General features: G+C 39.3%; 1 protein-coding gene across 1 annotated transcript in view; it reads right to left on the bottom strand.

Moving 5' to 3' along the window:
- VWDE (von Willebrand factor D and EGF domains) overlaps positions 1–15283 on the bottom strand; it is a 125156-nt gene that overhangs the window by 33818 nt on the left and 76055 nt on the right. Inside the window, exon 30 of the mRNA XM_006834386.1 lies at positions 10705–10828. Within this exon, the coding sequence (XP_006834449.1) occupies positions 10705–10828 (124 nt within the window). The remainder of the gene's footprint in view (positions 1–10704; positions 10829–15283) is intronic.

Here is a 15283-nt window from a genome sequence, read left to right as displayed (position 1 = left end):
CAAGAAGTGACTGGTTTACAACCTTTCAAGAAGGAGCCTAGATCCAGAGGGTGTGGAGGAAGGTAGAATCTCCACTGAGTAGTATCCAATCTGTCTGGGCAGGGCTGATGAAAGGAGATGCAGATAGGACTCTTGTGATACAATAGTGAATAATTGTTATCAGGACTGATTGTGAGGGTTGGAAATGTAAAGGTAGACAGTTTGTAGCAAGGAGGGGAGTGATTAACTTTTCAGTCTAGAAGTGGAGGACCCTAGGACCATCAAGGGAGAAGAGCGGCGAGCAAGACCGTACCCAGAGAAGCAGTGACGCCAGAGACTGAGGCAGAGATGATGTCGTGGAGAGATGGAGCAGCTGGGGACTCTAGGCCCAGAGAGGGAGAGGGGCTGTGTGCTAATGACCAGGGAGTGTGGGGTGGCAGGGAGTGGGAGGGCAGGCTTGTAGTGTATACCCTTCGGTTGTTTGATGATGCATGGAGGGGATTGTAACCATGGCAATGAAACAATATACAATAGGATGAATGTAATAATGTTCTCCCATGTTTTATCACATAATTCACAATAAAACACTAGAAAAAAAAAAAAAAAAGAGGCAGCCCTCATTGAGCGGGACTGACCCAACAGCTACAATAATGGGCTCGGACAGAACCACAGCTGTGAAAATGGTGCACAACACCATTTGTTCCACATAAAGGTCCTAGGAGCTGGGTCAGACTCCTGAGGGCAAAAGAAAATTACCATTTCTATTTCATAAATAAAATAATCAAAGTGTAGAGATAAATGAAGCTCACTCTCCAAGTTTACAAAAGAGAGAAGTAAAGCCAAGACTTGAGGCTAATTCAAGCTCAGGTGCAACGACTTTAAAGCCTCGGCCCAGTGTGCCATGTTGCCGTCTTGATTCCACCTCCATTTCTGCAAAGTTGTCTAACATCTAGCTCCTCACAAGTTGTGGATGCATATTAAACTAAAACTAGACTCTTTTTTTTTTTTTTAATGTTTTATTGTGAATTATGTGATAGCTTACATGGGAGAATATTAGCTTCATTCCACATTGGAGAACATTAGTCCTCATTCCACATCCACTTCTGAATCCAGCTTGAATTTCTGGTAGTCCCATTTATGGACCACTGCAATTGTTTTTTAATGATCTTCAGCAAAATTTTGCTTATATGTAATATTAATGATATTTTCAATAATTTCCTCATTCTGTTGTATCACCTTTCTTTGGAATGGGTAAAAATTTACTGTTTATTATTAGTTAATAATATGCAGATACCCAATATGGTGCATCCCCATTTAATTTGTTTTATGTACTGTTTCCCTCATGTCCTATTTAACATACCACTTCAGTCTCATTTTATAAGTAACTGGCATGCGTCATAAGTAATAAACAAATAAATAAGTAGTCAGTCAAAAGGTAGGCAAAATGAAATTATATTAACTTTATTTACTATCGCCATCACTCACTGACAACAAGTTGTTTCGGATTCATGGTGACCCTGTGTAGGGTTTCTGAGGCTATAAATCTTTATGGAAGCAGAAAGCCTCATCTTTCTCATCAGTTACCTGGGTGACTGGTGAATTTGAACCACTGACCTTGCAGTTAGCAGTCTTGTGTTTATCCTACAACACTCAGGGATCCAATATAAATATACATGGTTTAAAATCCAGTACATAAATACTTACTAAAAATTATGTAATTGTGTTTTATAAAATTGAAATACTGTATACAATATAACTATATTTTCATTATAGCTCCAAATATTCCCAAACTATTTAATTTTAAAGTTTATTGTGTATGCTCACAGTGACCCTGTATAGAGTTTCTGAGGAGCATCTGGTGGGCTTGAACTGCCTACTTTGTGGTTCAAACCAACCTTTCAATCCAATGCATTATCTTCCAGTGCCACATAGACATATTTTAAAGTTTAGAGAAGTACTGTACTTTAAGTACAGAGCCAGAGAAAGGATAAAAATGTGTGACAACTCAAACATTTCACTTCAATATTAACATCAGAAAGCACAAAACAGTCAAGCACTTAAACAAGGTCTATGATCTGAATTATTTTGGGAAAATGATTTATAAGGCGAATGTAAAAATGGCAGAGGGCAAGATCTGATCTCTAACTTCACAAAGAGGAAGAAGAATCAACTCCGCATCAACCACCCAAGGCTGATTCCTATGGGACCGAGGTCAGGCACATCTCTACTCTTCATCCTTTGGACCAGTTCTGAAACCAACCCTCCCACTATGGCACTCTCTGCTCCTCTCCTGGGTTGGATCATTTGTTGCAGTGGTCACAAAACACTCATAAGTCATATTCACAGGTATGTGGTTTATTAGGAAAGTTGCTGTTGTTAAGTGCCATTGAGTCAGTTCCAACCCATAGCGACCCTATATAGAGTTTCTGAGGAGCAGCTGGTGAGCTTGAACCCCCGACCTTGTAGTTCAGACTGACTTTGCAGTCCAGCAGATTAACCCACAGTGCCATACCAAGACTGCAATTCAGGTTCAAGAAAGCTCAGCCTGTAGTTCTTGGATCAAAATAGCCTCTTCTCAGCTGTACCTAGTCATGCCTTTCTTCGGCCCACAGCCCTTCTTCCTGGCTCTCACCATGTTCAGACGAGGGTTACATAGCTTTTTTAATTCTGCCAAGAAGTGCTAGAGGCATCCCACTCTGCCAGCATGTCTTCTGCCCAAAGGTACTCAGTTTTCTTGATCCAAGTATGGGCTGAGAATCTCCACTTTGTCTCTTGCTCGTAATTCTGTGTCCTCTAGTACTGCTGGTTCTCTCTGTATGCATTGTCACAGCTGTCTGTCTCCTGGATGGAAGAGGTTCAGCACAAGGACCTTGGGTCCAAAGGACACACTCCACTCCTGGCTTTTCTGTCTTGATGGTAGTGGGATTCCCTTTTCCCACCTCTGGGATGGCACATTCTAAGCCTACAGAGATGACAAAATGACAAATCTCCACATTGTTCTTATTGAGTGCTGTTGGAGTCGCTTCAGACTCATAACAACCCTGTATAGGGTTTCTGAGGAACGGCTGGTGGGTTTGAACTACCAACCTTGTGTTTCTCTGATCCTACCACAATACACCAGGAGGACTCCGTACATTCTGTTGACACAGTCCAATCCCTACAATTGTGCCCTGTACCTTATTTCCATGTACCATGTGCCTTATAAATCTCCACAAGGTTATCCTCTTGGTGGTCCAAAAGTACTTCACATTTGCATAGTCCTTTGTGGCTCTCTAGGAGAAGCACTGCACTGTTAACTACAAGGTCAGGGATTCAAATCCACCAGACACTCTCAGGAAACCCTATACAAGTTTATAAGTGTCAGTACTGACTCCATGGCACTTAACAATAACCCAGTTATTTTATGGTAGTTACAAAAGCTATATCTAGATGGTCCATATCAAGTAATTCACTAAACCACAGTGAACATTGAAAATTATACATTCTAAAGGACTTTTGCTTAAATTCTCAAGCACTCATTATCTACAAAGTATTTTCCAAACAGACTTTGATTAAATTTTATTAGGTTAATTGTTGCTAAAATATCACCAGGAAAAAAGCCAAGAATAAAATATCTCCCCTAAAAGTTTATCAAGTTACTTACTTTTCTAAAATTCACATTATGTTTTTAAGAAATTACTTCCATTTGCATGAGTCATTAGCTTTCGTAAGGAGTAGTTTTATATAAAATCTGTAAGCCATAGCATTCTGCATTATTAGCATATATAGGTCCATTAAATCTATTATAAATGGATAGTCCACTGATTAATATTTTAATTTTATATTTGGATTCTTGGTGTGGAACTAGGAAATGTTTATAAAAAGTTTAGGCATTTCAAAATAGATGAATCCTTGAGCAATAAAAACTTTTTTGACTATAAAAAGTAGACATTGAAAGTCAATAATAAAAGAAGCCCTGTTGTAATAGATTAAGAGCCGGGCTGCTAAACACAAGGTGAGCAGTTTGAATCTACCAGTTGGCTGTCTGCTCCCAAAGAGCACAAAACCACCACCATACTGAGCAAAACTAGCGAAGAGATAAACATAAAATTTATATAAATTTTCATAGTAGGTATTTCAATTTCCAAAATAAACTACTTAAAAGTAGTCATTTTTATCTAGACTACATTTTCCTTGTTGTGTGCCATCGTGTTGATTCCAGTTCACAGGACAGAGTAGAACTGCTTCATACATAGGGTTTCCTATGCTGTAATCTGTATGGGAAGGAGCTCTGGTAGCTTAGAGGTTACGAATTGGGCTGCAAACCACAAGGTCAGCAGTCCGAAACTACCAGCTGTTCCGTGGGATAAAGATGAGGCTTTCTGCTCCCGTAAAGATTTACAGCCTCGGAAACCCTGTTCAGGGTCGCTATGGATCAGAACCGACTCGACGGCACTTAACAACAATCTCTATGGAAATGCGGTGGCTCCATACCATTACCACAGGTATGCAGTTACAGTCTACTAGTCGCTCAGTGGGAGAAAAATGAGGCCTTCTGCTCCTGTGAAGGGTCACTGTGGGTCAGAATGACTTGATGGTGCTTAACAACAATCTTTATGTAAGCAGATTACCAGGTCTTTTCTCCTGTGGAGCTGTTAATGTGTTGGAAATGGTGTTGGTTAGCAACTGAGCACTTATTCCTTGTTCCACCAGTGCTCCACTATGAGAAAGAACACTTGTGGGCATGGTCCATCTTCAGTGAAGGAATAAGGAAAGTCTTGGGGTATCAGGCTAGGATAACAAAAGGAGGTGAAGAACTGGTTTGACCAGCAAGGAACTTTAAAATAAGAATACAACCATCAAGGAAATAGGGAAAGTTCATGGGGAAAGGGGGAAACTAACTTTAAATGAGAATGCTCACAGTAGGCAACCTTAGAAGGAGAATGTGACTTTGTAATACACAGTAGAGAGAGAACTGGAAGAGGGGCTTTTTATGGACAGGGGAATAAAACTGTTTGCTGGCCAGCCATGCAGCGCGTCTGCTGTGTCTACTGGGCTGGGTGCCCAATTTTGCAAAATCGAATAAAGAAAACCTCACTCTCACTAAAATGAATACATATTGGATTATCTGAGTGTTTGTCAGTAGGGACATACATATTGGATTATCTGAGTGTTTGTCAGTAGGGACAATGTTTCTCACATCCACTTTTACTTCCTAGTTCTCATCTTTTCACAAGAATTTTTTAATGTAAGTACACAGTAAGTGCCTAAACACTTATTTTGCATTTTTATTTCTGAGTTTGGGATAACATAAAACATTAATAAACACTTTATGTTTTTTAAGGAGTTACTTGTAGCAAGTGGTTTATTTTGGTATTATACCAGTAATCAAACATGAGACTTAATAAATATGTACAGTTCTAGAGACGACATGTAGGCAAGTGTTGAGAAAGTGACTCTTTCATTACTGAATTTGATTCAGGGATGGTTTTGTATTTCCATCCTGGAAGAGACCCATCAGCTAGTCCAGCATCTCCGGTTTCTGGATCTGTGCTGACAGGTGGCGGTGGAACAGCCTCAGGGGGTGGGTGGATGCAGGCCTTAGGACAGGGAGAGGGCCATGGGCAGCTAGATGCTGCCTCTGTGGCACTCACCACTTTCCTGCATGAGCACTAGGAACTGGGAAGCTGAGAGAGCATCCAGGCTGCATATGTACAAGGCAGTGTCCCAAGGGCGACCCCGGTTCCCTCCCTCATTTCTGGTGCTCGCTCTCACTCATTACCCGTGAAGCAAGACACCATGTCATATCTTAACTTATTGTTTAAAACTACTTTTCAGTTAATATGACAAATCAAAATCTTCAATGTTGACAATTATAAGATCCTTAGCAAATCTTGCATGGAGGGGATTATAACCATGGCAATGAGACGATATACGATAGAATGAATGTAAAACTAATGTTCTCCCATGTAAACTATCACATAATTCACAATAAAACATTTAAGAAAAAAAAAAAAAAGATCCTTAGCAAATCTAGCAGTAATTTTATACTAATCCTGGTGTGGCACTGTGGGTTAATGTACCAGACTGCAAAGCTGTTTGAACTGCAAGGTTGGTGGTTCAAGCTCACCAGCTGTTCCTTGGAAGCCCTATACAGGGTCACTATGGGTTGGAACTGACTCAATAGCACTTACCCACAACAACAATGTCTTGCTTTATCTTTAGTTTTAGACATCGCTTAGGAATGTTGTCTTTCTACTTAAAAGATAAAGTATGTTTTGTATTTAAGTTCATGTGATTTCATTGAATTATGCTGTTGGTGAAAAATACTGGAAGTACCATAGACTGCCAGAAATTAGGCTTTGCTTCTGTGTTTATTGGGTAAAGTAGTCCTGGTGGCATAGTGAGAGTCAGCAGTTAGAATCCACCAGGAGCACCATGGGAGAAAGATGAGGCTTTCTGCTTCCAGTATAGACACCCAGCTTTGATGAGTCTGTGTAGGGTCACTACAGGTTGGAACTGACTAGACAGCACACAGCAACAGCCGTTCTCAAATATTGTAGCCATTCCATAAGAGTTTCTGAAAAGCACCTGTTTGGTGTTTCTGGCTGAAGCCTTCAGTATCAACCTCTTTCTGAATGTTCACAGGCAATTCCAAGACTGCCACGCCAACCCCACCCCAACTCTTCCAACAATCCTGAAAATCTTTATTAAACCCTTTCTACCTGGGACACATCAAGTGGCTTCTTTTATGCTGAGAACATAATCATAGTCACAGTAAAGACTGGGAAAAGTTTTTGGTTTATTAAATATTATAATTGACTGGAGTATCCAATTTGTTAGTTGAATACACAAATATCAAATTACAAATCAAAGTCAAATTTACATAACCTGGATTTCTTTTTTTTTTTTTTGCTTTTCTCTAACAATGACTTTCTATAGTCTTAAGTATATTTTTTTACACAACGGTCAAATAAACTCCAAGTAATTATCTTCACTTCTCTGAATAAAAAAGTTCATTTCTTATGACGTATGATTGTAGTAATTTATATGCTTGATGTTACTCAGTGCTGTGTTACCTGCAGTAAGAAAATGGAAATCAAGTTTAAGTGAACAGTAGAAAATAATTGTAGTCCTTAATCATTTTTTGGTGCCTCCTTTTATGTACTATGATATATAAAGCTCCTGTGATTATACGAGGCAGCTTCAAAAAGTTGGTGAAAAAATTTCATGATCATTACTTTCCTTTTTTTCCATGTACTTTTTGACGTCCCCTTCAAGAGACTCAATACAATGTTTATAAAAGTGAGTTATAATCAAAATCGTATTTAAAGAACAGAGCAATTGCAACTGAATGGAGGCCTACATTCAAGAAACATCCAAACACAGCAAAAGCAAATACATTTTTTTAATATATCCTTCAGAAACAGATGATTTATATTCGTAACACATTGCAACATTTCTCTCAAACTTCTTTCTCATCCTTCTCCTCCTCTGCCTCTGTCTGTTCCTCTGCCGAATATAATAATAACACCCTTTTGCATTGTGCTTATTATGTGCCAGACACTGTTGTAGGCCCTTTGCCTGAATTAACACATTAGCCCTTACAATAACTCTATAATGAGAGGCTAATATTAGCCCCGCATTACAGAAGGGAAAACTGGGGTTTAGAGGGGTTCAATACCTTGCCTAATGCACAGAGAGAAATAATGGAAGGGCCAGTGGTAAGGGTATAGACAGCTTGGCAACAGGTTTTGATGCCTCTCAAAGGTTTTAATTAACTAGTAGGAGTCCCAGGATAGTGCAAACAAAATGAGTGATTCAAACCTACCAGAAACACCTTACAGTCAGTCCTGGGGGTTACTTCCAAATATTCTACTCTGCTTATTTGGTGTCTTCTGAGGTCATTGTTCCATGGGTCAAAAATCAACTCAACAACAACCATACCCTCTTGAATGCCTCTTTCCTCCCTTGTGTACATCCCTTTTCTCTGTGTCTTCTGGCTCTACCCAGTCATTCTCTGGCCTTGCAGGGAAATCCCAGCAATCCAATCCGTATCCTCCATTTCTTTCTCTCACCCATTACCTCAGGGTGCCCAGAGAAGGGCCAGCAGCCTGAACTCCGCTTTGAGGAAGTCAAGGAGAAGAGGAGCAGGGAGGAGTTAGTGAAGGTCCTAGTTGTTCTTTTCTGACTAAAGAATGTTTCCTTTGTACTCTGTGTTAAGGAACCAACGAGTTATCAACAGCAAACAAAAGTGATGGCATCAGTCAGTAGCAGAATAAATCTAGAGTGAGAAATATATATATATTGTTGTTGTTGTTATGTGCCGTGGAGTCAGAACCGACTCATAGTGACCCTGTACAGGGTTTCCGAGGCTGTAAATCTTTACCGGAGCAGAAAGCCTCATCTTTCTCCCGCAGAACAGCTGATAGCTTCCAACTGCTGGCCTTGAGGTTTGCAGCCCAATTCGTAACCACTACACTACCAGAGCTCCTATATATATAGATAGATAGAGAGAGAGAGAGAGAGAGAGAGAGTCCTGGTGTGGCGCTCTGGGTTAATATGCTGGACTGCAAAGTCAGTTGCTAGTCGGCGGTTCAAATTCAATACATGTTCCTCAGAAACCCTATACAGGGTTGTTATGAGTCAGAACCAACTCGATGGCACTTAACAACAACACACACACACATATATGTGTGTGTTGTTGTTGTTGTTAGGTGCCATCAAGTCAGCACCGACTCATAGTGACCCTATGCACAGCAGAATGAAACACTGTCTGATCCTGGGCCAACCTCACTACTGTTGCCACGCTTGAGTCCATCAATGCTGCCACTTGGCCAATCCATCTCATTGGGGGTCTTCCTCTTTTTCTCTGACCCTCCACCTTACCAAACATGATATCCTTCTCCAGTGACTGGACCCTCATAATATGTCCGAAATATGAGAGGCAAAGTTTGGCCATCTTGGCCTCCCAGGTGCACTCTAGCTGCACTTCTAGATCTATATATATTCTTTTTTTTTTTAATTCTTTTCTTTCCCATGAACTTTTTTTTTAATGTTTTATTGTGAATTATGTGATAGTTTACATGGGAGAACATTAGCTTTACATTCATCCTATTGTGTATCGTTTCATTGTCTTTCCATGAACCTTTGCTTTCTTTCTTTCTTTAACATGGCTCCAGATACAGTTCCAGAAGCAACAGTAATAGGAAGGAGGATGATGTGCTGTTGATCAGATAAGGAAAGACTCCGGTGGTAAACTGCTGTGGTTGTTGTTAGGTGTTATCGAGTTGATACCGATCTTATGCACAGCAGAACAAAACCCTGTCTCTGTTAATATATGCTTGTAGCCATTTCTGTGTTACTTTTAATAAAACTTTAAAGGAGTAATCAAATTCATACTGTTAGAGGAGTTGAACACTTTTAAAATCATTTTGGTTTTGTTTGTTTTTGTTTTTGCTTGTAAGTGCCATCGAGTCTGTTCCGATGCATAACGACCCTGTATAGGGTTTCTGAGGAATATCTGGTAGGTTTGAACTGCCAACCTCGTGGTTCACAGTCCAGTGCTGATCCTACCAGAAGACCTTTATAATCATAAAATATTCTAAAAAAAACGTTATTACAGTGGCCCTCAAATCCAAAGAACTCAAGCTATTTTTAGTTTCTGAAGCATAGTATATCAAATATGTACTTAATAACTTCATTTTCAGTATTTGAAACCAGAGCCTAATTATGCTCTTATTGTTTTCAAAATAGAAGTCATATTCTTCCAGGATAAACATTGATTTCAGGAGAAAAGTATCCACTTTACCTCTGAAACAGACTGACCCAAAATGTCTTATACTTTTTCAAATCACAGTACTCCAGCATTCACTGATCTTAAAATTAATACCAATTAGTTTTAAGAAATATTTGAGAATTCTGCTGTATTCTTTTGTAAGTATTAGGACCACACTGGTCTATCAACACATTGTTGGTGTTAGGTGCCATGGAATTTGTTCCAACTCACAACAGCCCTGTTGTTGTTAAGTGCCGTCGAGTCGGTTCCAACCCATAGTGATCCTGTACAGGGTTTCCGAGGGTGTAAATCTTTACAGGAGCAGAAAGCCTCATCTTTCTCCCGCGGAGCAGCTGGTAGTTTCGAACCGCTGACCTTAAGGTTCGCAGGCTGATTCGTAACCACTATGCTACCAAAGCATAGTGACCCTGTATAGGATTTCCAAGGAGTGGCCGGTGAGCTTGAATTGACAACCTTGTAACCCTGTTGTTGTTGTTAAGTACCGTCAAGTCGGTTCCAAACCATAGTAACCCTGTCTTTAGGTTCAAACCAACTTTGCATTCCAATGCATTAACCCACTGACCCTAAAACTGAAAAATAGGCAAGGGAGTTGGTATTTGGAAATCTAAGATTAGATACCACACAAAAAGCAATTTAATCTTTAAAAACAGAGGTATGATCACAGAATATGCCCCACTGAAAACTATTTAGGGTTAGATTATCTAGGCAGATGTGCAAGGAACCCTGATGGCACTATGGGTTAGGCATTAGACTGCTAATCCCAATGTTGGCAGTTCAAACCCACCAGTCGCTCCATAGGAGAAAGATGAGGTTGGCTGCTCTTGCAAAGATTTGCAGCCTTGAAATCCAAAGAAGCAGTTCCAGTCTGCCCCCTAAGGCCATTATGAGTCAGAATCAACTAGATGGCAGTAGGTGGGTGAGTAAGATAGATATGCAGATGACCATACTTAATATTCATGTAAAATACCTGAATTTTCTTTTCACATCTGATTCCAGAATATCCAGTGCTGCAAGAACACATGTTGGGAAATGTGCATCTTCCTCCATTAAGACATTCTGGATTGCATATTGCTGCAATACAAAAATGTTCACAATGATCACCTTTTGACATGGAATGCTTGTGACAGATGATTTTCCAGTAATTTGAATCTGTTTAGTAAGTGGATCATTAACGTGGGTTATAAGAAGCTATGCACTCCCATCTTCCTGCAAATAGAAGACATACATATGCACACAATGACAAACAAGACACCCAAATTTCTAGACAACTCTTCTACAATTCTATAAACATGTTATTGGAGCAAACAGAAATTTACTTTGGCTACATTTTAGAGCTGAATCTAAGTGGTGCTTCAGGTTAATTTGCTGGACTTCAAAGTCAGTTTGAACTGCAAGGATGGCAGTTCAAGCTCACCAACTTCTCCTCAGAAATGGACTCGACAGCACTTAAAAACATTTTAGAGCATTCTGTATTTCTTTTTTCTTGTTGTCTTTGAAAGACAGTCACATCAGTAACAGAATATATTTATAATTTGATTTTAACAATTTAACAAAAAACTAAACAGAAAAAAATGCAATGATAGCCAATGTATGAAAAAACAGACAATGTCATATATAATCATTATGAGTTCAATATAAAACAACTCTACTGGAAACTTTAAAAGATTTTCACACAGCAGTTTTAGATTCAAGAGTGTCACTGCAGCTCTTGATCCATCGTCGAAGAAACTGAGGCCACTCAGAGAGGTGAAGCAGTTTCAGATGTTGTTAAGCTGGCTGGCTCAGAGGAACGAATTTCTCCAGATTTGAGCGCCAAATGGAGCACTACACGGGCCTATATGGGGTCAGAGTCAGGGAGGGGCCAGGCTGCAGACCTGTTTGAGGATGGCAGCCGGGAACCAGGGGGAATTGGTGACCTGATTAGCATTCTAGCTTGTCTCCTGAGTGGGGAAGTTTGGTCTCACTTAGTAACCTGATTAACATTTTAGCTTGTCTCCTGGGCAGAAAGGGCAGTAAATGATTTTACATTTTCCTGTTCACTAGAAATGTGTCTATTGAAATTTCCCTTAAGGAAATTTAAAAAATCAAGATGTATTAACATAGAGAGAAAATGCTTAAAACACAATAGTATCAAAATTGCTGTTAAGTGCTGTCAATTCCCACTGGGAGTGACTCTAAGAGTTCTCCAGGAGCGGCGATTTTGAACTGATGACATTGCAGTTCAAACCAACCTTGCAGTCCAGCACATTAACCCACAGCACCACACTATTGGGGGTATTAAATTGAAAAGAATAACACAATATGAATAATTCCTTGATTTATGATTTAATAAACAATTCATAAATTGGAGAAACGTTCGCTCCTCATACAAGAGGAAAGCCACTTTTAAAGAATGAAAGTTCAGAGACTTAAATAGCTTTTCCTTAAAGGATCTTGGCATCCATAGCAATGAAGTATTTAATGGCTACTGAGTTAACATTAAACAGGAAACTAACTTCATGAAAGATTAGCCTGTCCGCTTACCTGTGGTCCTCAAACCTCAAGAAATTTGAGTTAAAGAACTCTGAGTCTTTCTTATTTAATTATGGATTAATGGTTCTGAATGGTTGGCTCTTGGGAATAGCCACCTTGGGTGAGAGTAAAAATAAATTGTAGACAGATTAATTTGGGGGTAGACACTTGTATGTTCCTGGAGAAGAAACACTCACTTGAAATAAAAGCAAAATATCTGTTTTTAATATAATTTGATACCACAATAATAATAACTTATAAATAAATAGAATGTTCAATATAAGAAGGTTAAGTAAATTATGGTATTTACACTATGGAATTTGATCTATAATTTTAAATTACAACTTTTATGGGAATCATTTTTCAATATCTCATTTTTAAAGCTAACCTTTTTTGAGCATATATTCCCTCTGATATAAAAGATGGGCAGTTTACATAATGCACAAGGACTCCACAGCTGAGGAATTTAAAATTCACATTTTAAACGTGGATTTGAATCTTTAGTACAACAACTTTCCAGCAGATGGCAGTAGCATATTTCCGTCAAATAATACTACACCTGGACCATTTGTAAAACATTTTGAGGACAGGAAACTTTCTTATACATAAAAAGGTGCTTGGGATGTACAAACCACTACTGTGATTTTCAAGTCACCTACTTCAATCTACAACAATTGGGCATATTTCCATATTAATGTGCTTTGAGTATCTTTCCAGCATTATACCTTATGATTCACATAGACTTCTTTGCTGAATGTTGTTATTGTTGTTATGTGCCATGGAGTCAGTTCCAACTCATAGTGACCCTGTACAGGGTTTCTGAGGCTGTAAATCTTTATGGGGGCAGAAGCCTCATCTTTTTCCCATGGAACAGCTGGTAGTATAGAACTGCTGACCTTGAGGTTCGCAGCCCGATTCTTTGCAGAATAAACAGCTCAAATTGTGGTTGCTAACTGTTCTTCCAAGGTCGTATTCTTCCACCATACTTATTCAACCTGTATGCTGAGAAAATAATCCAAGAAACTGGGTTGTATGAAGAAAAACGTGGCATCAGGTTTGGATGGAAGACTCATTAACAACCTGCAATATGCCGATGATACAACCTTGCTTGTTGAAGGTGAAGAGGACTTAAAACATTTACTGATGAAGATCAAAGAGCACAGCCTTTGGTATGGATTACATCTCAATGTAAAGAAAACAAAAATCCTCACCACTGGACCAATAAACAACATTCTTATCAATGGAAAAAAATTGAAGTTGTCAAGGACTTCAGTCTTCTTGGATCAACTATCAACACTCATGGAAGCAGCAGTCAAGAAATCAAACATGTTGCATTAGGTAAATCTGCTGCATAAGACCTTTTTAAAGTGTTGAAGAGCAAAGATGTCAGCTTGAGGACTAAGGTGTGCCTGACCCAAGCCCTGGTATTTTCAATAACTTCATATGCATGTGAAAGTTGGACAGTGAATAAGGAAGACCGTAGAAGAATTGATGCCTTTGAGTAATGGTGTTGGAGTAGAATATTGAAAGTGTCGTGGGCTGCTAAAAGAACTATTGTATCTATTTTGGAAGAAGTGCAGCCAGAGTGCTCCTTGGAGGCCAGGAGGGCCAAACTTCATCTCTCATACTTCAGTCATATTGTCAGGAGGGACCAGTAGCTGGAGACGGATATCATGTTTGGTAAGCTGGAAAGTCAGAGGAAAAGAGGAAGACCCCCAGTGTGATGGATTGGCCAAGTGGCAGTATCGATAGACTCAAGTATGGCAACAGTAGTGAGGTTGGCCCAGGATTGGGCAGTAGTTCATTCTGCTGTGCATAAATAAGGTTGCTATGAGTTGGTACCAACTCAATGGCACCTAACAACAACAACAACTGTTCTTCCTAGCATTTTATGATATTTGGTGTGGACTGATAATCACAAAGTCTATAATTCAAACCCATCAGCTGCTCCTTGGAAACCCTATACAGGGTCACTCCACGTCAGATGTTCTTGATGTCATCATCCCATAACTCTTCTGGTCTTCAGTCTTTATAGTGTTAAATGTATCAAATCTGTTCTTCAGACGATCTCTAAATTCAGGTGGGATATATTCAAGGTCATATTTTGGCTCTCGTGAACTTGTTTTCATTTTCTTCAGCTTCAGTCTGAATTTGCATATGAGCAATTGATGGTCTGTTCCACAATCTGCCCCTGGCCTTGTTGTGCCTGATAATATGGAGCTTTTCTATTGTCTCTTTCCACAGAAGTAGTCAATTTGATTTCTATGTATTCCATCAGTTGAGGTCCATGTTTATAAATGTCTCTTATGCAGTCTAAAGAAGGTATTTGAAATGAACAAATCATTGGTTTTGCAAAATTCTATCATGTGATCTCTAGTCCATATTTTCCATATTTCCTCTTTGCTCCCAACCTTTGCATTCCAATCACCAGTAATGATCAATACATCTTGATTGCATGTTTGATCAATTTCAGATTGAAAAAGTTGGTAGAATTCTTCTATTGCATTCTCATTGGCTTTAGTGGTTGGTACACAAATTTCAATAATAGTGGTATTAACTGGTCTTCCCTATAGGCACATGGATATTATCCTATCACAGTGTTGTACCTCATAACTGATCTGGATATGTTCTTTTTGACTATGAATGCAACACCATTCCTCTTCAATTTGTAATGCCTGACTTAGTAAACCAGGTGGTTGTCAAATTCAAAATGGCCAATACCAGTCCATTTCAGAAGATATCGATGTTTATGCATTCCATTTCATTTTTGACCATTTCCAATTTTTCTAGATTCAAACTTCGTATATTCCAGGTTCTGGTAATTAATGGATGTTTACAGCTATTTCTATTCATTTTGAGTTGTGCCCCATCAACAAATGAAGGCCCCAAGGGCTTTACTCCCATGGGCTTTAGTCCATTCACATCATCATGGGCAACTCCACTCTGAGCAGGCAGCTCTTCCCCAGTCACATTTTAAGTGACTTCCAACCTGAGGGGTTCATTTTCAGGCACTAT

This window comes from Chrysochloris asiatica, unplaced genomic scaffold (assembly GCF_000296735.1).
Source record: "Chrysochloris asiatica unplaced genomic scaffold, ChrAsi1.0 scaffold00010, whole genome shotgun sequence".
Taxonomy (NCBI): Eukaryota; Metazoa; Chordata; class Mammalia; order Afrosoricida; family Chrysochloridae; genus Chrysochloris; species Chrysochloris asiatica.
This window is presented reverse-complemented; position numbering and strand designations above follow the sequence as displayed.